This window comes from Aulonocara sp. 'chitande type north' Nkhata Bay, linkage group LG4 (genome assembly GCF_057382095.1).
Source record: "Aulonocara sp. 'chitande type north' Nkhata Bay isolate Kocher_YH1m ecotype deep benthic linkage group LG4, A_spYH_male_GT1.1, whole genome shotgun sequence".
NCBI classification, from domain to species: Eukaryota; Metazoa; Chordata; class Actinopteri; order Cichliformes; family Cichlidae; genus Aulonocara; species Aulonocara sp. 'chitande type north' Nkhata Bay.
This window is the reverse complement of record NC_141347.1, coordinates 23,767,924-23,793,718: the sequence shown is the minus strand read 5'-3', so window position 1 is coordinate 23,793,718 and position 25,795 is coordinate 23,767,924. Positions and strand designations below refer to the sequence as shown.

General features: G+C 42.2%; 2 protein-coding genes across 2 annotated transcripts in view; one reads left to right on the top strand and one right to left on the bottom strand.

Moving 5' to 3' along the window:
* Window positions 1–25,795, top strand: part of coro7 (coronin 7) — a 107,430-nt gene that overhangs the window by 55,265 nt on the left and 26,370 nt on the right. The window lies entirely within an intron of this gene.
* vasnb (vasorin b) lies at window positions 1,565–24,329 on the bottom strand. The gene is made up of 3 exons (XM_086289262.1): window positions 24,109–24,329; window positions 17,209–17,251; window positions 1,565–5,487 (listed from the first exon to the last, which is right to left on the bottom strand). Exons 2-3 carry the CDS (start codon window positions 17,211–17,213, stop codon window positions 3,414–3,416), a joined length of 2,079 nt encoding a protein of 692 aa, XP_086145388.1. The 5' UTR covers window positions 17,214–17,251; window positions 24,109–24,329; the 3' UTR covers window positions 1,565–3,413.

The window sequence follows — 25,795 nt, the reverse complement described above, 5'->3', positions numbered from 1 at the left end:
ATGGTGTCATATGAATAGGCTATAATTCTCATTATGAAGAAGAGAATGGGAATCATTGTTTTATGTTCAAGGAAACATCAGGCTCAGCTTAAAGATTACCTTGCAAGATAAAATGTAGGCAAGCAAAAACCTTAGAACATACCTTAAAGATAAAGAATGAAAAGAAACTAAATCTATTAAGTTAAAAAAAACAGGATTCACCTTATTACCCAATCTAGTTTTTAACCCAAAACAAATGCTCTACCAAAGACATAACAGAAAGAGCTTCTTCAAACGTCTGACCTTGAAGTCAGTTTATCTCTAAATGGTAAATGGACTCAGAGTTCAGTATCTTGTTCAACGACGCTTTGACATGTAGACTAGAGTGAAAGATGTCAAAGATATTGCCAAAACTGAATGATGAAAAACACATTTTTCCAGTTCAGTTTGAAGTAGTTGATGTCTGGTGAAATTGGTAACAAAGAGGGTGCTGCACAAAAAAGCTCCTTGCAGTCGCCTTGTTCGTTGCCAGAACGCTGTACTAGGAATGTACAGTATTCACCGACTTGACTCGCAAACACACACCAAGCTGTACTGAAACTTGAAAATGTGAAATACAAACCAGTAAGGTTGTGCCCCACTCTGAGCGCAACCTTTACTTTGAGGACGAATGATCTCCTCTATGTGACCATTTCACCTAGCAACAGCCCGCAACCACTCACCAACAGGTTGTGACCAGAGGTTGTTATAGGGGGTCTCTGATAGGTCTCTAGGTCTATGTGACTGAGGCTGAACCTACATAATATGTCTGTCATCACCAGCCATTTTATTAGGTACGTCTTAATACTAGGTTTTACTGCCTTTTGTCTTTAGAACTGCATTAAATCCTTTTTAAATCATAGATTCACTATGTTGCCATCTATATTGCTCTGTGTTTACATTGTAGCATAGCTTTCCTGTTCTACCTATTCCCAATGGTGCCCTATGGGTTTAATTATAGTGAACATACTGTCATGTTCAAGACCATTCTGACATAATATGAGCTTTGTGAGATGGTTCTTTATCCTGCTGGAAGTAGAAGATGAAAATGGTGTTCATAAAGGGATGGTGATGGTACTACTTAATAATCAAAAAGCTAATAACAATAATACTTGGATTACTGATGCTCAAAGTGTGATTAAAAATTCTCCACACCAAGCTGCACCTGAAGTGCTGATCCAATTACATTTTGACGTGCTTATGCAAAATCCTCACTCTGAATATTACAGCAGAGACTTGGATGACAGGAGTGGCACTTTGTGGTGTTTGTATTGCTGTAGCCACTCTACTTGTGTTCAGACTGAAGCAAAAGTGTGATCTTAAACAAACAGAGCTTCTTTTAATTTAATAATACTAGTGGCCATATAGCTAGGAATATGATTGGTGAATGACAATGGCAACAAAAAGTTGGCAGGCACATGCTAAGTGTTGTTTGCCAATAAGGTGGCATAGACTGATTGTAAATGTTAAGGCAGCTATAGACCATTAAGAATAATAAACACCAGCAAAAATGTATAGAAAGAAATACAAAAAGGATGATTTGTATTTTTGGATATTCATTTAATGATATCACTTTTTCCACTTGTACAAAGATGTTCACAGAGTAAAAAATAAACAACACATAATAGCAAAGGGTTTCCCAAAGTAAACAGGGAAAAATTAACAATCACATCGAAAATACTTGTGGTGATCTTCAATATTTTCTATTTTACAGAAAAAAATATTCCAGTTTTATCACATGATCGTGGGTTCTCCAGACGCTTACGTTAGCATAGAGTTGTTAGCTGTACACTGGAAATACTTTAGGTAACTTTACAGACATTCACAGAGGTGTCTTTGGTGTGTTTGCCTTTAAGTGGAGTTGCTTAAGTACCTCCGCAGGCATGTGGGCACATAAAGGGGTTAACTGATACAGGTGTTTGTGCAAGACAGAACATGTGCTTGCATTATCGCTGATGATGACAGATCTGCACACACACATACACACACACACATACGCATCCACACATACACGCACCTGCACCCCCTCATGCACCTCTCATTAATTTGCTTTGGAGCTTACTGACCTGTCTGTAATAATAGCAGTCATGCAGTGGATCTCTGCTAGTCTCACAACAATATAAACACTCTGTTAGCTGCATTCTGGCTTGTGCCTGTTCATAGTCTCGTTTAGTACGAATGAGCAAAACCGGGATCCTGCTTGCCAAAGAGAAATTGTGCATAGCGTTACATGCAGGCTATTTTTTAATCAAGGGAAACACAATACACATCCACTGTTTGCTTTACTTTTTGTCAGCCAGGCCGGTTAGTATGTTTTAAGTGTATTTTGGTTGAGGGATAAAACGGTGACTATAAACCATAAATAAGGTATCCGAAGTTTTGCTGCGTATTGTCAAGTGTTTTACTGTAATTACCTGTGAAACAGAGGGGGATATGTCAACTGCTCCACTCTGTACTTTTTCTAATCCTGCTTACCTCCTCTCTTTGTGGTGGCAAAGCAGGCTGAGGGCTCCAGTATGGAGAAGGGGGATTTAGTCTTGACTCTGTCCAGACTCACATCTACTTAGACTGTCTGATATTCTGGGGGCAAAGCTCTTTGATTGACTTTACTGGTACCAATGAGTTTTAATCTTCAAAGATTTTAATCTGCTGTTTTGTCTGTTAGTCACAAGAGGTGGGGAGGAGGGTGCTGAGGGCTGTTAACAGTCACAATGTTGCACAATTTTAAAAAAATAATAGACACAGATATAAAAAAAAAAAGCATGACAAACATACATAACAAAGTCTTAGAGCCAGATAAAACAATAAAGGCATCAGTTTTTTCTTTGCACAACTTCATTTAGTGTCTTAAAGGTCATTCACAGCAAGCAAGCACTGATCCCGTTGTGGGGTAGTACTGATGAGTTACACTCAGCAAAAAAAAATTGCTGACTGTTTTAGTTGGGCTGGTGTGATCGGGAAAGGCAGCACAACCCCATTTTAGTCCACACCCCTTTATGGACAGATAAAGGAGAGCATGAGGTGATTCTGTCTCTTAACCCTGTTTTCAGTCAATGACAAAAAAAACACGAGTTCCAGCATCATATCACACCATGGGGCCTGACTGCATTCAAGCAAATATGCAGCCTTTAAATGGAGTGAAAAGCACATTTTATGCTTTTTGAAGTCCAAAAGCAAATTCTGAACTTGTTTAACGTCTGCTTAGACAACGAAATACCCAGGAAGTTCAATATATGTCCATCTTCCTGTTTCCTGGTTGGTCAGCTGACACTTTGTTGTCCACTTTCACAACGGCAGTAGCTGCTCCTTTTTTCTTTTTCTTTTTTTTACTTAGGAGGGCAAAGTTGAACATTTAAAAATCCTCATTGGGATTAGAGTAGTGAAAAAGGCAGTTGTCAAAAGCAGGAAGGCTTATGTAAAGATATGTTGTTATTTGACATACAGTGATCCTGTAGTAGTAAAACCTCATATTCCTGATTTCCACTCTGAACAGCAGGTTCTGGGATCATAAGTTGCAACTGCTTTTGAGGCAGGGGCCCATTGTCTAAGCCAGCTTTAACTCCATCCAACTCTAGCTGGGAGGGATCACAGTCAAGGTCTAGGTTGCCCTTGGTCCTCTTCCTGCGAAGATAGCATACCACTCCCACTGCTACTGCTATCAGTATAAGAAGTAGCAGGATCACAATTGCAGGGGCCAGTATTTTGGTTAGCTTTGGATCCTCAACCAGTGGAATAGTGCCTCTAAGGATTCGAGGGGCTGTATGGACCTCGGTGCAGACGCTGTCTATGCCATTGGGGGACCTTAATGGACTGGCACACACCATGTAGGTGGAGTTAGGATTCAGGCCGTTAAGTGTGTACTCCAGCAAGGTTGGAGGGAGATTGAATTGAATTTGTCTGCGATCTGGTCCAGAGAGATTGCGGTAGGTTAAACGGATTCCATGGATGTTAGGCTGCTTTTCAGTGTAGCGATGAAAGTCCAGGAGGACAGAAGTTCCGGTTATCTCACGCAAGCTGATGTCGAGTGTGTCTGCAGTGACAGTTGGTATGTGGGGTTCTGCATCAGGTGGTGAAGGTGGGTGATGGTTTTGGATTTCACAGTACATGCCAGAGGTACCAGGTGGACAGGTGCACATTACCTGACCACGTTGGTCCAAATGACAAGTACCCCCATTCAGACAGTTGTGAGAGGGACAGAAATTATCCTCGTCTGGGTTTATGCTGCTACTGGGGGACGCAGGAACAGGGGGGTCCGGAGAATCACCTTCTTTTTCAGTGGGGTTGTCACTGGCCCGAGGAGCGGGAATTACCTTAGTAGTTGTTGGGAAGGTAGTGACTAGAGCAGGCTGGGTGGTAGTTGTTTTTACAGTACTAGTGGTGACAGTGGTTGTGGTAGGACAGCCAAAATCTCTATGATCCAGTCTTTCTAATACCTTTCCAGCATTGATAGGTGGGAAATGGCAGCGGGTCTCCTCTGTTTTCTCAAGGGTGATGCTCTGGGTTCTGAGCCATCTCGGGAACCATGCTAAGTTGCAGAGGCAGTTGAAGGGATTTTGTGCAAGTGTGAGCTTTCTGAGGTGGGGGAATAGCTGGGAGAACTCTTCAGGGAGGCCCTGCAGACTGAGGCTGCTTATGTCCAACTCCTGCAGCTCCCCAAGGTTCTGCAGGTCCTGAACCTTAACAGGACCCATTGGGTTTCCAGCCAGGCTAAGGTGAATCAGCCCTGGGGTCTCTTTAAGCACTGAGGGAAAAGACTCGATTTCGTTTTCTGAGATGTCCAATTCATGGAGATTCTTCAGACCAGTTATGAGCTCCTCATTCAGACTGGTAAGCCCCACACCTCCCAATTTGAGTGACTCGAGGTTTGGGGTCTGAAGGTCTGAAGGACCCAAAGTGGGTAAAGTATTAAAGCGAAGGTCCAGCAACAGCAGATGAGACATTGATAGGGTTGGAAGGGATGTCAACTGGTTCCCCTGCAGTTTGAGTTCAATTAGGTGCTCCAAGCCATTAAAGGCTGCAGGGTGGATAGTCTTGATGTGATTACTATATAAATAAAGACGCTCAAGCAGTTTCATACCGTGGAAGCATTCCTCTGAAATGTGAGTGATCTGGTTGGATGACAAGTCCAGGTTTCGCAAAGAAATCAGAGGTTCAAACACCCGATTGGGAAGATGGGTTAGTTTATTTTGACTGAGATCCAGCATGTCCAGGTTCTGTAGTCCATTAAAGTCCTCAGCTGTCAAGCCTTCAATCCCATTGGAAAACAGGTAGAGGCTTTTTGTGACTGGGTCCACTCCCTTTGGCATGGTAGAGGAACGTCTTTGGAAACAAAAAATGGATCCTGAAGAACAGCTGCAATCTACTGGGCATTCGCTAGAAAAGATGCCATCAGGAAGGATGAGGAGAAACACAAAGGGGATCACAGGAATGTGAAAGATCTTCATGGTGCTGACTCTCTCCATGCTCAGCCTGAAACAAGATAACATAAAAAAAAACCTATTAGTCAACTGTATAAACATTCATAGTAATAAAGAATAAGTACTGACCGGTAAATAGGATACAACAGCAGTATATAAACATTTTATGGCCTTTGTCATCAGTCACATACATTTAAGGGCATGTAGAACAACAGAGATTTTCCAAATTGGCTTGAGTGAGTTATTGATTCACAGCGTGCTCTTTACTGAATTTCATGAAGCCAGATTACTATCAAAGGCTTTAACTATGTGCAGCCAGTGATCAAAGGTGGTCAAACAATAGGGCTGTGTCCATGACCTCAGTCTCGAGCCTGATGCCATACTCTGTGAAAAGCTGACATAATGGCACCCTGCCACACTTTTCTGGCTAAAAGACATTGCCTATGTAATAGTCTGTGCAGCAAGATATATGCAGTGATCTCACAGTTTTAAATTTGGATCTAGACTGCCAACACAGCACCGTACACTCTGTGGGATTAAAGTTAACAGTCCTCCCTATGCTAATGACTGGCACTGAAGCCTGTCAACCACACGCTATTTGTCTGCAACAAAGTGTGTTTCTCTGTTTCTCAAGAGCCAGTGAAACAGACGAATGTCCTTTGAACAATTAAATCCATGCCTGAGTATCTTCAGTTTAATATAACCATGTCACCTTTGTGTGTCTGTGTGTATAATGTATGCCACGCTACACCCGATTGTGAAGAATTGGCCATATGACTCACACTTCCCGTGTTGTTGATACACAGCCTGCCAACTAGTTATATATGTCTAATAAACGTCTTCAACTGGGTTTGAAGGAGGAGTTCTGCTGATGATGAGAGTAGAACATCAATAAGATATATTACAGTGATTCAAAGCCAAAATGAGCCCAGGCCTTAAAACAAATACACTGGAAGTGTCAACACAGTGCTTGAAAGGCAACACTATCCACCTTCGATGATTTTAGCAGTCAACTTTATTTAATATCACTATTTAATTTTAGTTACTTGAAAAAGTGGTTTTAGGGCTTTAAATGATGCAGTTGTTATTTGCACTACACAAACACTGTTCTTACACTGCTTAACTGGGGTCACTCCTCATTTCACCAAAATAGCCAAATAAATTATTGTGTGTTTTATTTTTTGATTCTATTCTTTTTTTTCTTCTTTTTTTCCCCAAACTTACATGTTAATATGTGAAAAATATCTCCTTTAAATTAAATAAATAGTATAAAAATTCCATAATCTCTGGTACAGGTTCAGCATTTGTTGTCTTTGTACTATTTATGATTAAATACAGGGTTTAAAATCAAGTGTTGTTGTTGTTTTCCTTAATTGACTCATGCAGTAGGCATCATTAGCCATGTTTTGCTGTTTCATTAATACAAAGTATAAGTTTTAGGCCCGGTAAATGTTACTGTGGCAAAAGAGTAAATGTAAATTTTAAGAACTTTTCAATATCATGCTCTGGTCTTTCTTTTCACTTTTTAATAAAACATGCACAAAAAAGGTCATTGTATCCAATGTCTGAACTTGGAGAGGAGATCAAGGCAGCTACATCAGTGAGCCAGAGGAAGGGCGAGTATCATCTCATCACACCACAGCTATGGCATTTATTTTCCTTCCCTTTTGGCATACTTTTCTTTCCGCTCCTCCTTGAAATTGCAACCTCCTTGGAAAGAGTTCCCCATCTCTTATTTTCCTTCTCCAGTGTATAAACTAAAAGCAACTATGGCATAGGCTTGAGCTCCCACTGCCAACTCTTTCCAACAAGGCAGAACTATTGTTCTGTTCAGCCAAATGTTAATGACATGAACCTGCTCAAACCTTACATGTTTATTAAGCAAAACAGCTAGCGGGTTTTTAGAGTCTGCACCTGCTAACAGGATGGAAACACTGTCCAGCTTTGTCAGCCATGCAGAAAGTTAGACGCCTTCTGTGCTGGAAAATCTCGTGCTGAAAGCAAACATGACATAAGCTTGCTGGCGACTATGACTAAATACACACACTCACTTAAACAGGTGATATAGTTTATTTTCACCTGTTCAGAAATTCATATTCTACTCAACAAATACTTGAGTCACAACTCCAAAGGCCAGATATAGTCTTGGAGACTCATTTTTTGAGACCAGGCTCAGAAATTATGGATGCATAGATGAAAAAAGGGGAAAAGAAAGTGTAGCTGCTGTGCTGCATATGTGTGTAGAGCAAGGAAAAATAAAAGGATTTGGGAAGATAAACAGGAGATAAAGAGGATAGGGAGAATCAAACAACAGCTGGAATGCATGCAGATGGTTTCAGGTTTTCATAGCATCACTGTGCAGGGTGCTGCATTTTAGTTTCAGGCCATGATATCGCGTGTGTATTAGAGAGGGTACACACACGTTATTTTAACCTTCTTCAAAATGTAGAAAAAGTATATTGAGTGTTAGAAGTTGTCCAAAAAAATGTTCTTATTTCTTCTGGACATAGCGGAACTTCACTTTGTTACAACATATCAGGGCCAGACACGGGTATAGGGGTCCGCTGCCAGAATATACAACAACATCAAGGCAGCTTTGAGAGAAGAGTAAGCTATGCAGATAAAACTGTGAATATTTTTCTTAGAAACTCATCGTGGCGATTCTACCGTAGCTCCCCGGGGCAACGTGTTTATTTGAGCGTGCCTCATTCCAAAGTGGGCCAGGCACATCTGATAACCCAATGGAGGAGAAACTGTGGTGGAGGTGGATGGGGAGGAATTTACCCAGCGAATATAGCCAGATCACAGATAAACTGTAGCTTGATAGTTTAGATTTGCCTGCTTTCTTTCCCTTCAAATGTGTGGCTTATGCAGATCGGAGGTTAAGATAAGGTGCAGTTGTGGCGTCAGTGCAGCATTGATCTAATATGCTCTGGTACTGACTGCCTCCTGTGAGTGGAGGTGGAGGGCTGAAAGAGAGATTAAAATTTTGAGGAATGGCCCTCCCCCCTCCCTTTTAGCCTTCTTTCTCTCTCCTTGAGTTGTAATTTCCTTTTCTCTCCCCTGTGCATTTGAGATATTTCTGAGACAGACAGCCGGTGAGTTTGAAAAAGTAAGGAAGCTTATTTTAGGTTTATGAACCGACAATGGATTGAATTAATGTGACCTTGTCTGTCTGTCACGCGATAATCGTGCTTACTTCTGTGGGGTTTTTATGCATGAGTTCAGGTTTAATAATAATAATAATAATGGATACTTTATTGATCCCCATGGGGAAATTACTTGTTTTTCTCTGCATTTGACCCATTCACTCAGTGAAGCAGTGGGCAGCCCACTAAGCAGGCGCCCGGGGAGCAGTGTGTAGGGACGGTACCTTGCTCAGGGGTACCTCAGGGTAGCCGTTAAGTGGATTCGAACCGCCGACCTTCCGATCATGGGGCGACCACTTTACCTACTGAGCTATCCCTGCCCCCATACTAGAAGAAGACATGTTGGCTGATTAATACACAGTATCACCCAAGAGCCTGAAACAGTAAGAGGAAAGCAGACACACACACAAAAAAGAAAAAACAGACTTTGGGAACATCTTTGCGTAATAATAGTGGGGAAAGCATTGCCTAAGAGCCTTAGAAAGAAAAATCAACGGAAGGAACAAAAGCATTTTCCCCTCTCCCCCCCTCTCACTTCTTATCCAGGTTTTTCTTTCTTTTCAAGATAAGGAAGAAAAGAAAACACAAGCAGCAGTGAAGACGAGAGCGGGTTTCTGTCAGCAGGGGCACCAGGGTGAATAAGGCCTGGCTTTGAAGTGGGCTTCAACAATTAAATCCTGGCTGGATGAGTGTCAAGAGTTTTTATCTTTAGAGCCGAAGGCCAACACTGAGGGGTAATGAAGGCAACAAGAAAGTTGTGGTGTGTATGAGTTTAGGCTGGTCACACGTCATTGTGCATAATTTGGCAAGCCGGGTCAGAGAGCAACATGCCAAGTTACTGTAAGAGGATAAGACTGCTCAATGCAGAGCGTAGGCTTCCAATAAAAAAGTTCCTTATCTTTTAAGGGAACAATGCTTGTGGTATGCACATTAGAGTATCATCTACGTAGGTATGCACAGGCCTGCTGGCTCTGCGGTGCCCTAATATAATATTTACTATTTCTGCAAGCTGAGCTAACTTATTATAGCTGGTTCATACTCGATTTCATATTAGTCATACATAATAATCCTTTCCAGTGTCAATCTTTTCCCTCTCTGTTTTTGCAGCTTTTCCATCTATGAGAAGGCAAAAGCCCACACACTCCAAACACACTCATGTTCTTGTCCCTTTCCACTGTCAGCAGTGTCCCAGATGGATGTTGTTATCCACAATCCTGTGGGGCTATCCATCAACGTGACAAAAGGGTCAAGAGATAATTAGAAATGAAGCTGAAGGGGGGGAAAAAACACTTATGTAGAATATTTGATGATGACAAGATTGCATGTAATGTAGCTCTGGAGAGACATGAAAACATCTGTTCAGACACCAGAAACACAAAGCTTAAAGTATGAATTCAAACAATGTCAGCTATGTTAACGCAAGACTGCCATCACAGCGTGAAATGCAGGAAATATTTGTTTATAAGCCAACACGTTTTTTGTTTGTCATTTTGATGCTGGTTGTACCTGTTGAACTATGGTAGATAAGAAAACACATTTTTATGGTGGCACGAGGAGCGCAGCACTTGATGTCATCAACGCTCAGTGAAGGGATGCTCAGAGGTTTTAGGATCATAACAGGATAGCAAGATTTTCTGCTTACACAAAAGCCATTGGCTGTTTTCTTTCATCATTGTGTGCTGTCAGCGCAAATAATGGTAAAATTGTAACGAGGCAAGAAAGGATTAGGTGTCTCTTAAGATCAAGGCTCAGCTGCATTAAAATCTAAGTGAAGCCAGTCGTAACTTTGTTAAAAAGACAGATCACATTCCAAAATATGCTCTGCTAATGCAGCACTTACATCAAGGTCAATCAAGAAGACAGAAAACAAACACGCCAGGCGGAAGGGAGGGGAATGTGAAACAAGAGAAGAATGATCGTTTTACTGAGTTTGTCACTGGTAATACTCCTCTTGAAGCCACAGTATCACTGCTGTGCTTTGTAGTGGTACAGAGGGGGTTAGGCTCTGTAGCAGTTTTACAAACAAAGCTTCCTACTGATTTCAGCCTTACCACAAGAAAAAAGGGAATTAATTCACCCATTGTACATCTGCTTCTGCTAGTGCTGAATGATGGGGCTGATGTTTTCATAAACAGGCAGGTTGTAGTTGGTCCGCTTCCTAATAACAGATCAATGATGCACTTTTCTCAACTTTCTACACTTTAAGCGTTCCATACTGTGATTTATATCTCAACTAGCCGCTTCAATATCGGTGTTAAAGGCGGCTCTTTTCATCTGCGGATTTATAGGTCGAAACGTGCCTGCATATTACGACAATGTGAAGCAATAATTAGAGCCTGCAGCTGGAGAACTTGAAAGAGAGCAATAATATACAGTCCAGGGGTGAATGGGAGGGTAGTAGAATAGTAACACTCACATAAAACTGTGTATATCTTCAGCACTGTGGGGCAGCTCTGTGTTTGAGTAGTTACATTTTGGATTTCGGTGTAACACATCTGTTTTAATGTGCTAAGAATGAAGTTGCAAAATACAGCTGCAAGGGAGACTGAGGAGGCTAGCGTGGCCAGTTCAGCAGGGCTTAGGTGGTGTGGCAACTTCAGATCAAATTATGTTAAAACCAGGGCTCTAAGCACTGGTAGGAAAAATTTATACTCATTGCAGCATCCTTGATATATAGGCAAAACAATTTGTGCATAAACACGACACCAACTTCAAGCCTATTTTCTGTCATTTACAAACCATTACATTTTTTAGGTTATATTACACATGGCTACAAGGGTCAGTATAAGATAATTACGGATTATTTTCATCTATGAATCATGCAAAGCTATTTTAGCAGAGTCCAACAATGAGAATGTGTGAAGCTGAATATGAGAATAATAGTGGCCCGCCACTGACTCCAGTGGCAGAAGAAAGAAAACTAAAGATGCTATATAAATAAAGACAGCAAATGCTAGCACAGAAGAGTCTGAAAGCCAAACAGTATTTCTTCCATTCATCTGGTTATATAGCATCAGTCCATGGAACAATAAAACCAATGAGCCAATGAAGCATAGAGTGTCTCCTGGCGGTCAGAGGTCAGGCTCTGTTTCCACTTCTCTTGCTATTCTGTTGTTGTCTGTTGTAACTCTGGCCCAGACAGCATAGATAAAAGGCCTTGTTCGACACAGGTACACACCCAGCTCCAGTTACACCCGTGTTTACCTGAGCCTTATAAGTCCTCATCTTCACAACAGGTGTTTTCTCTCCTCCTCCAGGGCAGCATGAAACCCAAAACCTCAGGAGTGTGTCTGAGTAAATGTTGTTACCTGCGCCAAACTTCCAGCCTTTACCGGCTGCGCACTCCTACCTAAGCGGAGGCGAGAGGGGAAAGGAAACAAGCAGAGGTGGGCAGCCAGGCAGCCAAAACCAGACGAGCTGGATCTCTGCAGTAGCATGTGTGCAGTCTAGTTGTGCCTCCTCTGAGCTTTAGAGCATAGAGGTCATCTACTACGAGTTCCAAAAGGAAATGTGGGCCATTTCCTTTTGTTTTATTGCTATAGGATATGACTGATGGTGTAGTAGACGCTAGACCCAATTTTGTTTTCATAAAAGCTCACATGGGAGGAGACACAGGATGCACTGACGGAGGCTGTGTCTTCTATTATCTTCTTATTCTGTGTCTCAGACACAGGGTCCACTTGTTTTGTCTCGACTTTGACGCCAGTCTCTCATCAGCGCACCCTGCCCTGTGACCTTTGGGGACAGACAGACAGTCAGAGGTCTCACATACGCATCTATCTGCTATCCTCACCATGGGAAACTCACATTACACAGATACAGCAGATTTCAGTTCACCAACGACAACCTGTGCTTTGATCTGTTTTGTTATTTCTCCTTGGTGTTTACTCCTGCAGTGTTTCTTGTTCCCTTGGTCTTTTCTCTGTTGGTCTTTTCAGTCAGACACAACAGCAAACCACACCATTGAAGAAGTCACTGCCTGAGTCCAAGAGTACTAAATCACCAGGAAACAGTAAATATGACATCCTTGTGTCACAAAAAACTGGACTTTCTCCAAGTCTGGGCTTGTGCCTTCATATCCTGCGTATGGCTAACCACGCCTCTACCCAGAATCAAAACTTCATTGTGCTTTCTGGCACGCTGACCCTGTTTGCAGTTGTCCACACATCTGTGGAGTGTGTGTGGTAGAAACACCCATAGCAAGCTGTGACTGACAGCAGGTAGTGATTCAGAATGACTTCTATTGACAGTCCTCAAAACACCTGACATAACAGGACGGTGCGTCTGTGTGTTGCATGTGTGGTAAGTTTGTGGTTTAAAGCGACTGGGTGGACCTGTTCTATCAGTGAGCCTAAAATAATGTGCACACTTTGACACTCTGTCTGCTCCAGTAGCATTTATTTGACTCCGGTATGACAAATGCTAGTTTGTCCCCTGGCCACTATGACCTTTATCTACCTGAAACCAGCCAGCCTGCATTTTTTTTCCATAGTACAAATCACTTTAGTTTCCTGGTAAGTCTCCTTTAAAGCATAGGCCAGAATTAACATAAACCACTCTTAAGCTTTGCTTTTATTAAAAGATCAGGGTATGGTCCTACTTTGTGGACAGCTGTTGACACTGTTTTCATCTTTATCCTGTTTGTATGATTCAGGCACAAAGCAGGATTATGAGTGCCTCCAGGTCAGACTGACTGACAGGCTGGCAATCCTTGTTAGACAAACAAAGCCACACGTACTGACGAAGCGCTCGTATATTATCCATCCGCCTGTCTGTGTCATCTTTCTTCTTATTGTTTGAACCGTTGTAGCTGCTACTGTTTATCTGAGTATCTACTCTAACCCCCCCCTGCCACACACACACACACACACACACACACACACACACACACACACACACACACACACACACACACACACACAAACACAGCATTATAACAGAAGGTGCTCTTGTTTAACACGTCACACAAATATCTCTGAAATTCCCCGTCTCAGCCTTGTGATTTTTGCGCCCCGCACTCTACTTGCTCCTCTGTTTGCCCCTTTTGCTTCCCTCAGGTTTGTTCATGTCGCTGACAGGAACACAACTGGAATCTGATGAAGGCATGTCTTCTCCACTTGCCACAACAGCCCTGGGAGGCCTCATGGCTGCTATGTAGCAGCCTACATGCTCATTAGACTAATGAGAGCTCCGGGCTAAAGTAATGGGGATGGTAAACAGAAGCTTAAGGGGAGCAGTAGTGCTGACAGGTAAATATCAGCTTCTTTAATAAAAATGCAGTTTAGGATTTAGACTACGTTCAGCATGCAGACTTGGAAATATACATTTAAACACACAGCACATGACAGTTTTATCATTTGACTGTGTCAACACATCTTTCACCTGTCTGCAATAATACAAGATGAGCACTACAGGACATTTCTCTCAATGAGATGTACAGAGGTCAAAGAGATAACAGGTCTTATTTGGTATTTAAGCTACATCTTAAAAGGGAGTTTGCCTTCTCTAACTGCTCAACTATGACAATATAGAAAATGAGAGAGGCGATGGGAAAAGAGCCGAGTGAATTACTGATAAATTGTCTATTTTAGCTTTGAGCTAAGCCGCTGATTTGGTAGTCTCTGCTGTCGAGTGAGTGGCAGATTGAATCACGTTCACTTGTCAGTATTATTAATTCTTTGTTACGTAAAGATAGTGGCAGTAGTGCAGCTGTCCTGCTTTTTCTTCTGTATCAGAAACATCACTCGGAGGCAGGCACCATACCTGTTTTTCTGGGCCCTAACCCTACACCCCTACCTTTTCCACAAGTTACCGTTTGTTATTTTTCTAGTTATTCTTCTCTGCAGTCTTTTCCTTTTAAAAAAACAAAACAGAAAAACAACTTAGACATGTGCCACACACACAAGATAAATGTGAACTGGAGATCGTCGGTGCTGATTACAATGTCACAAAGGAATTTATTGTGAAACTGCTGCCTGTGTCGGCACCGCGCCAGCGCTGGGGAGCCTGGCTGGCAAATCAACAGTCAGGCGGCACAGTTTTCCCAACCCCCAAGGTTGACATGCCTTTCCTCCGTAGCCTCAGGTGCCCTGTGACTTGTTTATTAAGAAATTACAACCAGTGTTTTTTAAGGGTATTCAAACTGGTCTCTTGGAAATCTGAGTTCATTAACTATGTAATCCTTTTCATAATTTGCTAGAGAACCAGCCCCCCCATTCAATATCATTCCTTAAATATAATGCATTACATCTCAATTATTACTTCATAATCTCCACTGCAATGTCTGGAAATTAAATTTAAAAAAATCCACAGACACACAATAGGATGCTGTGAGCCAGCATTTTATCACCACACTGACATGCTACGCTACCTGTGCCAACAGCTGATTAAACAGGTGAGCTCTGCCATGTTAGAGACTGTAAAGACCTCATTCAGCAACAGTCTATTAAGACATCAACAGTGACCCACAACTCAGCAGGCTGCCCACAGCAGGTGTGCGTTTCCTAACACTTAAACAAGATGAAGGAGGGGAGACGAGGAGGGTAATGACAGCAGAGGAGGTGTAAATAAGTGAGCCTTTAGCCTGCTTTTCCCTAGAGGCTGTCAGTATGCACAATTCAGGATACATTTCTGCCGAATGCTGCAATCTATCTTAAATGATGGATTGTATAGAAGGCCATCAAAATCAGTGTACAGTATACCTCTTATAATGTGAAAATAAATCAGCTGATCTCATTTGTATGTCAAAGAGAAACAAGTAGAAACCAGTGGATGGTTCACATTCAAATTAGAGTGTGATTTATGACCCAGATCTTGGCATTTGGTATAAAAGATGTGTGTTTCTGTAGGTCTGTGTTCGGTTAGTCAAAGCCAGAGAAGACCCAACATTCAGTAAAAGAGAGAAGACATAAATGGTTCTTTGTTATCGTAGCAATTTGTCTACATTGAGAGCAGTTTACTGATTCTCATCGACACAGTCGTTCAGGCTAGTCATTAAGTGAGTCAAGCAGATTCCTGAGCTGACCTGTAACATAGGGAACAATGCTTACCTGTGTAAGTGTTTGCTCACACGTGTGTGTGATCTGGCTATACGTATGGTTGAGTCACGGTATATAAATATCCCGGAACACCTTTGTTTGCTCTTACATGTTTGCTTTTAGGTAAAAATATTAACAATATTAAGTGACTCTTGCCGCGGTGTCAAGAGTGCACTAACTTGTGGCATTTCTGGACATTCAAAGCACAGAGCCAGCAGAGACTGCTCACACCCAGACATTTGGCTTGAATTCAGCCCCTCGTTATGTACGTACACCCATATTTTACCTCGTATTGAAGAGCGTGTAGGTGTGGCTAGACGTGTGTAGTGTTACAGTAAATGCTTAAGAAAAAGGCAGGAAAAACAAGCATGCAGGATGTCAGCGTATGCTGCAGTCAAAGGCAGTGTTGATGTTAAAACTTCAGGATCATGGCATTAATGGAGTCAGTGTGTGTTTTAACACTGAAGCATTGACTGCATAGCAAATAATTTACAGCGAGCGAGTCGAAACCTCGACCTGAGGAATGTCTGCATGTTCTACAAGCCAAAAGCAGCAGGAGAAGAACTCAGTTTCACCAATCTTCTCGGCTCATCTCTGTTTTCCCTGAGATGGACGAGGTGGGGGAGGCAATTAGTGAAAGTAGCGATGTGCGTCCAGATGCTCAAGGCTATGCCATATCCTGTGTGTGTGTGTATCTTTACAAGCCCACACAGTTCCTGTTACAGCTCATTGAGAACTAGCACGACACAGGCTGGATGGAGAATGAGAGGTCAGAAGGAGCGTGTAGGTGAATCCTGCTCTGTCAGACAGTAAAACAAGACAAGCCGACTAGACTCTTGATACAGCAACACATTAAAAAGCTGCAGATTGACTATTCTAATGGCCAGTCTGAAGTTTAGCGCTCATTGTTTTTGATAGACTGCATACCGACAGGATTGTGTTCATTTTTTGTCTGTTTATATCTGGATTTCCTGAGAGGGGTGACTCCACTGATCAGGACAAAAACTTTTTAAATGATAAAACTTCTTTTTATGTGCAATACTTTAAGATTATTGTTGGAATATCATCACGATGGTGTCACCAGACTTTGAGGGGATTTGAAAGTAATGCCAAAACAGCAGAAACCATGTAGGTTACTAAGAAAATGTTTTCAACAAACACAGGGTCATTATTCTACCTTTTTCTCCAGCAACCAGACCGGCATGCTAAACTTCAAACTTCCTCCATTCCCCCCTTTCCTTCTCCCTCTGTCTGAAACTCTACACAGCCTCACTGTATCTATTAAATGCCGTGTGTGCTAAGAGAGGCGCTCTTGTTCTCCTGCCAGTCTTGTTAAGAGGCTCAGAGCTGTGTGAAAGGATCCCATTGAGGGAGCAGAGTGTTATGGTTAACATGGTAAAGACCGCCAACTGCGTGCCGTTTGGGTTTCTTGGTGCAAATATTCACAGGGCTGTATTATTTAGCCCGTGCCAAAAATACTACATTACTTTTCTGTCTATTTTTTCTTCTTGTATAATAACTTAAGCTATCTTTGCACCTTGGTATCAAGTAAAACGACCACATCTTTCAGATATAATTAAAACTCACCCCATGAAGATGCTTCCACTATTCTTCTTCAGGTCTTCTTTCCCTGTAAGGAACACAAGAGTTGTAAAAACAAGCCAGAGAGGTGTTGCAATATTTTTCTGAGTGCCTCTTTTCTACTTATTTGGAATCCAGCCCCCTTTCATGTCTTGTCAAAAGCACATAAGTGAAACAGGAAGTTTTTTTCCTGTTAATTGGGTAAATTCCACCCGAGTGTGGGAGCACGCCGAGCAATGGCAGAGCCGTGTGGCAACAACACGAAAATGATGGAGTGCCAGAGGAAGAATGCGGGCCGACCACTCTTTCTCCATCATCTCCTACTACAGATGGACTGTAGTATCGGTCCATCTGCCATAAACTGCAGTTGTGTACTGTACGCAGAATTGTGCAGCATGTTGTTATTCAATCAAATGGTTTTTATTTCTATTTCAGAGCAAAATTAGGCTTTCCACTGTAAGCCAAGAACAGCTTTTCATTTTATGATATCAGCTGGCAAAAGCTGACCGCGCTTTCTTCATTTCTTTCTTAATGGTGAACATTGCTTTAGCCATAACCACAGCACAATTTGTGCGTGCGTTCATGTTCGTGCTGCTTTCTGTGACTATTATCTGGTATCAGATGTTATTTCTGAATGTGATTACAGGATCATAAACATTAGTTGGTTTGGGGAAAAACCTAAAGAGTGCCTGATGGATGTTTTATTTGTGAGAGGCATTTAGCCAAAAGCACTTTCAACATTCTTTTCTATTGGCAAACTGTTGTTTTTTTTTTCTTTTTCATTGATATAATGCTGTTCTAAAATGGTTTCTGAGATAATTACCTAAGAAACACAGCATGCCCTTTCTTTCTCTGTGTACTGTGTACCCACACGCCATCAAACTGTTTAACTCCTCTCTGGAGGGGAGAGGGAGGGGAAACAGGAGGACAAAGGAGGGGGGAACAACTAAGCTGTAGTGCCTCTTCACCTCACTGTACAATACCTTGTGCAATACTTTTTGTAAATAGTCAATAGTGCAATAGACTCAATACTTGAAATGTGCAATTCACTTGTATTTTTATTTTTTATTCCTATTTATTCTATTTATCCCCTTTGTATATTTTATTTATATTTGTCTCTGTATTTATATATGTGTGTGTATGTGTGTGTGTATATATATATATATATATATATATATATATATATAACAATTCTGTAACTGTAACTTCGGTCGTTGCTGTGCTTTTTGGAAGTCGAATTTCCCAGAGGAACCCACCCGAGGGATTAATAAAGTTCTATCTTATCTTATCTTATCTTATCTACTGTACAGCATTGTATATCTGTCTGCGGAGCATAAACCGGCCTGACTCTTCCAGAAAGTTCCCACTAAGCAGCCATTTTTCATATATCTAAGCTCTGAGTCACAGTCTGTGGATGCGAAAAACAGAGTGACTACAAAACCACGTGTTATACCTGGCTTGTGTGACTCCTGAAACCTGACTTCACTTTGCGTGTAGCATATCTCTGAGCAGCCACATGCTTCCTTCATGTCAAGGGTGTAGTGTTTATATCTGAAAATAACCTGTTGCACTGCAGGGCTGGCTTTGGCACGCTGACCTGTGTTGAGGCCCGTGCTGCGCTCTGCATCCATGTGTTTATTTATTTGTCTGTGGGACTGCTACACAGAAGCTTTTTTGTGAACGTACGTGTGCGGTCAGTGGGTGTTTTTCCCTGTGATTTGCATACATTCGCACAGGTAAATCCAGCAGTGGCTGAGCGAGCGCTTCTTGCATGAGTGGCTGCTAAGTTAAGTACGGGGACTCCTTTCTGCTGACACAACCCACGGATCTGTTACCCGAGGTCACTGTATCCCGCTCTCAGACAGTCCTTCAGCTGAACTGTAAATGTTTTTGCTTTCAAAGTGGAACTAGACACCCTAAAATAGATACAAATTGTCTTTTACCGCTAAACGTCTTACATGACTGCAAAAGACTAAACTGCTAACAACAGTGTCCTGGTCTTGGTTTCCCTTAATAGCTTAAACAATCTCTTCCACTATTGTCTCAAAGACATTCGGTCTTTAATTAGTGCAGACTGCATGCTACCAAAACATTTGTAGTATCTTTTAACCTGCTTTGTACCTCTTATTTTCTCTCTTTTCGCTATTATTGGCTTACTTTGATATTCAATCTCTCTCTGACTCCCTCTGTCCTTTTTTGGGAGCACTGATACGTTTTAGCTTTTCTCTCCACTGTAATTTTCTTCCTTCCTCTGTGTTCATCTGTTCAACATAAATATCACCTCACCCTCGTCGCCTCTGTTTCTCCTTCTCTCTCTTTCTTTCTCCCTCCCTCTCTTCTCCTTCCCATCTGGTTTAAACTCTCGTACGATAGGAGGGAGCTGAGCAGCTTGACAATAACACTGGAACCGTTTTGTTGTGGAGTAATCACGTAAAACTGAAAACAGTTGGTTAGCTCAATGTATGTTCAATATGAACTGAAAGATTGCAGCTCAGAACATCAGTCCAAGCTAAACTGCTAAAAGAATTGGGTGGAATAAATAAACAGGTGCCTTTTACTTGGATGGCTGGCATTTAATGTGACACTCTTGGAAGCTTCTTCTTGGGTAAATCTGTACCAGTGACAAGTTGCGACTTGTCATTGATACAGATTTGTCACTGTCACAACTGCCTTTCGGTTCATGCAGGCTGATGCACGATCGTCTTCAGGCATATGTGCATGCATGCTCAGATGTTTCTGAGTAAGGCTCAGGCTTCTGGCTCTTTATCAGGGTGGACAGCGCCAGATAACAACACTATCTGTGTCTGCTGGTAGCCGTGTAAATAGACCTTAAGGAAAACGGGACCCGGCGGACTAAAGCACTGTCTGGTGCGATGAAAGAGAGCAACTGTGTGCATACGTGTCACCTTGTAAGCGACACACGCTTACATGAAAATGTGAGTGACCACTTTCTATGGTCTCACACACTTGGTGACCCAGCTGCGAGCAGACGAACACTAACCCAAAGGTACATGCACTTCTTAGTGAAACATTAACAACTGACATTAAACTTAATGCTTTGTGTCAAAGTTTGTTATTAATACCCCAAATTTTCATTTGGCGGCAAATAATTTAGCCCTGTGCTTGTGTGCGCGTGTGCATTTGCCCTTGCTTTTGCTCTTGCCCAGTAAAATCTGGTTCAGGGCTCATTTCCTAATTACAGTGCTGGCCAGAAGTAATTACAACCTTAGATTAAGAGCCGTTTCTCCTTTTTTTATAGGTTCACTGAAATGCAGCAATTTGTGGTGACTTGGGACGAGCATCCTCCTTCTCATCCTCTCTCTCTCTCTGTTACTCTCCATCTGCCTCTCTCTCTCTCTCGCTCTGCTCCTCTCCCTCTCTACTCCATTGGAATTTGGGGGATTTTATTTTTTGCCTCTTTGCAGATTTTCCACTCAAGTGAGAAGGTTAAAAAAATAGCGCAGTTAATCACATGAGCGGTTCATTTCAAACAAGAGATAGGGAAAAGCTGTGAAATATGACTTTAGTGGGCCTGCGTGTCTCTGTGGACATATGGACACGGAGGACAGCAGTTATTTGGGGTTTGCACTCAATCCGGGGCACTCCAAAGCCCGCAGATCCCTTTGCATGTGTGTGTCTATTTATGCAAGGTTTTGAAGTGGTTCTTCTGAACGCATCATTTGGATGCATCGGCAAGCTCTTCTTCAATTTAGCTTGGCAGGCATATGGGCTGGGGTTTGCCCTCCACATACCGCTGGTTCAGCATTGATGTTTGAGGCTGAGGCCTTTGAAGCCAGGGGTTTTATTTAAGACGCCTCTTATAACGGAGAAGCTCCAGCTCTTAGTTGTCAACCAGAGAGCAGAATCCCCCCACCCCCTGCTGAGAAGCACCTGAAAAGGGGTACCCGGAAGGAGGATTTGCACTCCTTGAATCGCTCACACAGACTCCTTGCTAATTGCGATGAGACTCCAGCTTCACGTGTTCTCCAGAAAAATAAACACACGCACACATATTTGCACACTTACTCCAACTTTCTGTCCTGTCGACTCTCCTTTCCCTCCCCGCTGCGTAACTGCCCCGCTCTTGTCCTCCTTTTGTACCTCTACCCCCCATATCTCTCCACTCTTCCCTTCCCTAGGCCTCCTCGCCTCACGTACCTGACTTTTAACCCTCTAATCCCTCTGATACAGAGGGAAGGGTGATTCAGCCACTGCTGCTAATTGGCATAAAAAAAAGATAAATCCTTCCCTTCTTAAACAGTTTGGAGAAAGAAAAGAATTATTCATTATAATAATCAGTAGATTTGTAGGCAGCAGATGCTACTGTAAGATGTCCAGCTCATCTTTTTGTCTCGTCTCAAAACAAAAAACTTAAAGATCACCAACTGTCAGTCATCATCTGCAGCAGATTTAGACATCAGTGCTCTTTCCCTCTCGAGCTCTTTTGCACAGATAATGAAACACTGGCCTTGATTTTGTAAAAGAAAAAAAAAACCCCAGAAGTAATAAAAATAACAGATAAAGGTACAGGCTGACACAACGTTGGTAACCAGATCTTGATGGGTCCTGTGGTTTCAACATCACTGTCACAGTGGTGTGACAGCAGGCCTGTGCTTAATTGTATAAATTAGATTCTAGAACAAAGGGGTCGCCTTAGTCATGCTTCCCCATCCACAGTCAGACACTTAAGGGGAATAAATATACCGGAAAGTGGAGCACGGATAATCAGTCCGAGGTTATTATGTATCCCGTGCACAACTGCAAGTCTTTGACTTAAATTTTTACATCACAGAAGACATGCAGCTTCCTTGTTTATCTCTTCCTGTAATCATCCTTCTTTCATCACTGAGACGGTTGTGTCAACAAGTTACTTTCTAGGTCTAACAGTCACTGAAACATGAAGCGTCAAGTCTCTACATGTTTTTAGTCTTACTTAACATATTAAAAAATTCAAGCACACTTCTGCATTCTGTAGTATTCCAAGCTGTGCCCACAAACAGTCTGTTGCGCTGTTGTCTTGCCATCTCTTCCACACATTATCCTCAAAGTTCTCCACATTAGTGGAGGATAATTGGTCTCCTGTGGCTGCTCTGCAATTTCTGTTGGCCTAATATAAACAGATTACAACTATTTTATACTGTCAGAAACACATTAGCTTCTCCTGTAGTGTAATTATAGTCTGTGAGGAAACACTTGGTGGTAATAGAGAGGCTTTTGGGGCAGTTTGTGCTGCTTATTTGGCCTTGGGACGGATCGGGTGATTTGCAGCATCTGTTTGTGTGGGCCTTATAAATGATGCTCATCTGAGGACTGAATTTAGGATTCAAGTGATGAGATATACTGTGATTTATTAGATTAGATTTTTTTTTTTTGATCAGGTGAGTATTTGGAACTATTCACATAATAAAACAGAGATGAAAGAAAGCTGGTGAGATTGACGTTAGTATGTTTAATTTGGCACATTATTTGGAAAGGTGAGATCATATTTTCAGACACAGACACACTGAGATTGGTCTAAACCTGCTGATCCTGTCACTTGATTGGATGCTGGTTTATTGGTGGGCTTGATCACTGTGAGATTTAATCTTTCAGGAATGTGACCCCATGGCTCACTGCTCTGCTGCACACTTGCAGTAGATTTCTACCTTTCCGCACATCTGAGCAACTGTTTCATTTTTTATGTCTCTGCACCGAAATGCCTTCAGCTAAACGTCAAATTGCGCAGAATGTTAAAAATAATAATGAAGTTATGTAATCCCTTTTAATAACAGTAGCAGCATTTGATGGACAGCCCAATTATTAGTAGCCTATTGCAACGGGGCTTCAGTAAGCTTTTTACTGGCAGCTGGCTTTTGGCGTTATACAAATGAAACATGGTTGTGTTTTAATCTACGGAATTACTCAAAATCTGAGGTTTAATCAGCGCATGCTTCATAATGTTGCTCCTATGAAACATAGCCCTTACTTCCTCGACAGTTTGTGCTTCACATTGAAAGCAATGACCGTCCAAATGCTAAAATAACCAAATGTACTAAATTTGCAACTTTGAGTGGTGTGCGTATTGGAGCCGTTTCAGCGCTCGTGTCCTGCTGAACTTGGTGTTGTGGGACGTCCCCTTGTGTGGTTCCAAAAACAGCTGTCCTCTGCGGTGGACACCGCTCGGTGCGGTGTAGACATTCGGCACGGCTCTTGCATGCTGCACGGCGTCCTGCGGTCCAACACCAGCCCGCCTCATTACCGTCCCGGCGGCTCTTTTTGCACCGCGCACACGCTCGCGTTTTCTGTTTTCTGGGTTTGTTTGGTTTATTTACGCGCTTTCCAAATATAAAGGAACTCGCGTTTTGTTGTCTGGAGAATTAATGGAGCCCACATCTCCAATAAACCTGTTGAATCCAATGACTCAGCGGCGCATCTATGCAAATAACCCATTTAAAAAAAATTTTTAATTCAGATTTCCACTTAGTTGCTGTGCATTTACAGGAGAAACAGGTTCGTGTTTAACGCACTGTACATTACAAGCAAAACGCGTTTTTGCAAAGCAGACACGAGTCTGTTGAATTATTTGAGCGAGTTTTTGTTAAGAAAGTTGTCACAGGAGAGAAAAAACTCGGTACCACTGTCAGCTTGTGCTCAAAAGAGGAAATAAAGCCGACAAACAGCTGGAGTGTTTTTTTCTGTTATACATTCATTTTATTCTGACAGTCAGTCGATTCAGATGTTTTTAAAATGATCATTTACTTAACCCCGTTTGTCAATATATCCCTGTTCACGCGTCTTTACGCTGGACTCGATCATGCCGAAAGTGTTTTAGAGCTAAAACACACACACACATACACACACACAAAACAAAACAATATTCACTCTACCATTTAAAATATAAGTAAGTATAAGTAAGTCAACTCTTACCCGTAACTTCGGAAAAGTGAAGCTGGAAGCGCAGTCGCGCTTGTGTCTTTATCCAAGAAGAGCACTTCAACGATATAACTCCAAACCTGGTAGTTTCCCTGCGTGCGTTCTCGGAAAAAGAGACCTTTCTGTGAACGTATGAAACTTACAAGGAACGGTCTTCATGAAATCCTTGGAGGGGTACCCCTGCCTCCATGTCAAGGAATGCGTTCAAGTACCAACTCCCTGGACAAAAAGCGCTTTATTGGTGAGCACAGAGGAGAGTTTAAAGCGGAGGAATGGGAGGGGCGAGGCGCGCTGCAGTTGGGCGCACTCCTGCGCTGAGCGGAGAGCAACAAACATCTCACCTTGCAGCTTTGCAGAGTGCGAAGGAGAGAAATTCCAGGCTCTTTTCAGCTCACTATTTCTTAATTCCTACCTGCGTGACCTGTTTTGAGCAAGATACATTACTGATCTTACTATTTACCTTTACAAAAAGTTAGTCGCATTTCCTTTGAGGGACCATTAACTTTGCCTCAGAGCACTGTTTGTGGCTTTCTCTGCAAGAAATAAGCAAACTGATACAGGTTTTTGCTTGGATACAGAGAATGGTGAGAGCAGTCAATCAAAGTGACCAGTTGATCCCCAATTAACCTTCTGCATAAATAGGGAGTGCCTGCAAGATTAAAAATAGAGTGGACCAGAACAGGTTTGATTAGAAAGATTGAAAGTTAAAAGTCATGGATAATCTGAATGGAGATTAGCAATGATCAGAAGGTGGAGAAAGTTATACTGTTTTAGTGTGTCTAGCAGCTGAAGTTGTTGCCTTATGGAAGAACCCATCGGAGAAATGGCCAAAGCCTAATCAGATGGAAAAGGCTGGGGGTTAAAAAGTGATCTATGGCATATTCAACTTCACATTAAATGAGAATAATATGTTAGTAACTGTTTCTTTCATTTGTTCTTATGCTTCATCTGTTCATTCACTTATGGGGGACAGCCAGTTGCCTCCACAGTGTACGTGCGGTTTACATTAGCTCATATGGTTGCTTTCGTTGACGGAGATGTCTTCAAGCTGAGAAAGCTATCAAATACTTCCTAACTCCAGTGACAAACTACCCGTTGGCAGCTGGGAGCCTATTTCAATGCCAGCCTTTCCCAACAAGGTGCAGTAAGGCGATAGCTCTCTGGAACTGTGTCACCACCGGTGTGTGCTTTTGGCCTCATGTCACAGAATTACACAGATCCCTGAAGCATACAGTGGCTGATTTTTATCAGCACGTTGCTGCTTTTTCTCTTAATGTTGGCAAGAAATTGTAAAAGATCATTTGAGCCAGGTTTAATTCCTCATGGCTGAAGGCAGAGACACTCCAACAAGAGAATTATTCAACTAGCAGACCTCTCTGTAGCCTTACACTATTGCACGTGTCTCCTTAAACCACCCCCAAACCTAAGTATCTTCTGAGCAACGGGTGCTTTAGTTAGCCACTTGTTGAGCCATGCTTGCGTTTTTCTTTTCTTTTTCTTTTTACCATTTACTGTGTGATAGCAGTCTCCACTTTGCCTGTGGCTCATGAATTTCTCTCGCTCATTTTCCTCCATGTAACGCACAGGCTTCCATCTGCAAAGCATTACAGTAAATGACAGGAATAGAGAAATGATTTCACACACGTTCCGCATGGGCCAGATGCAGCTCCAGAGTTACTGC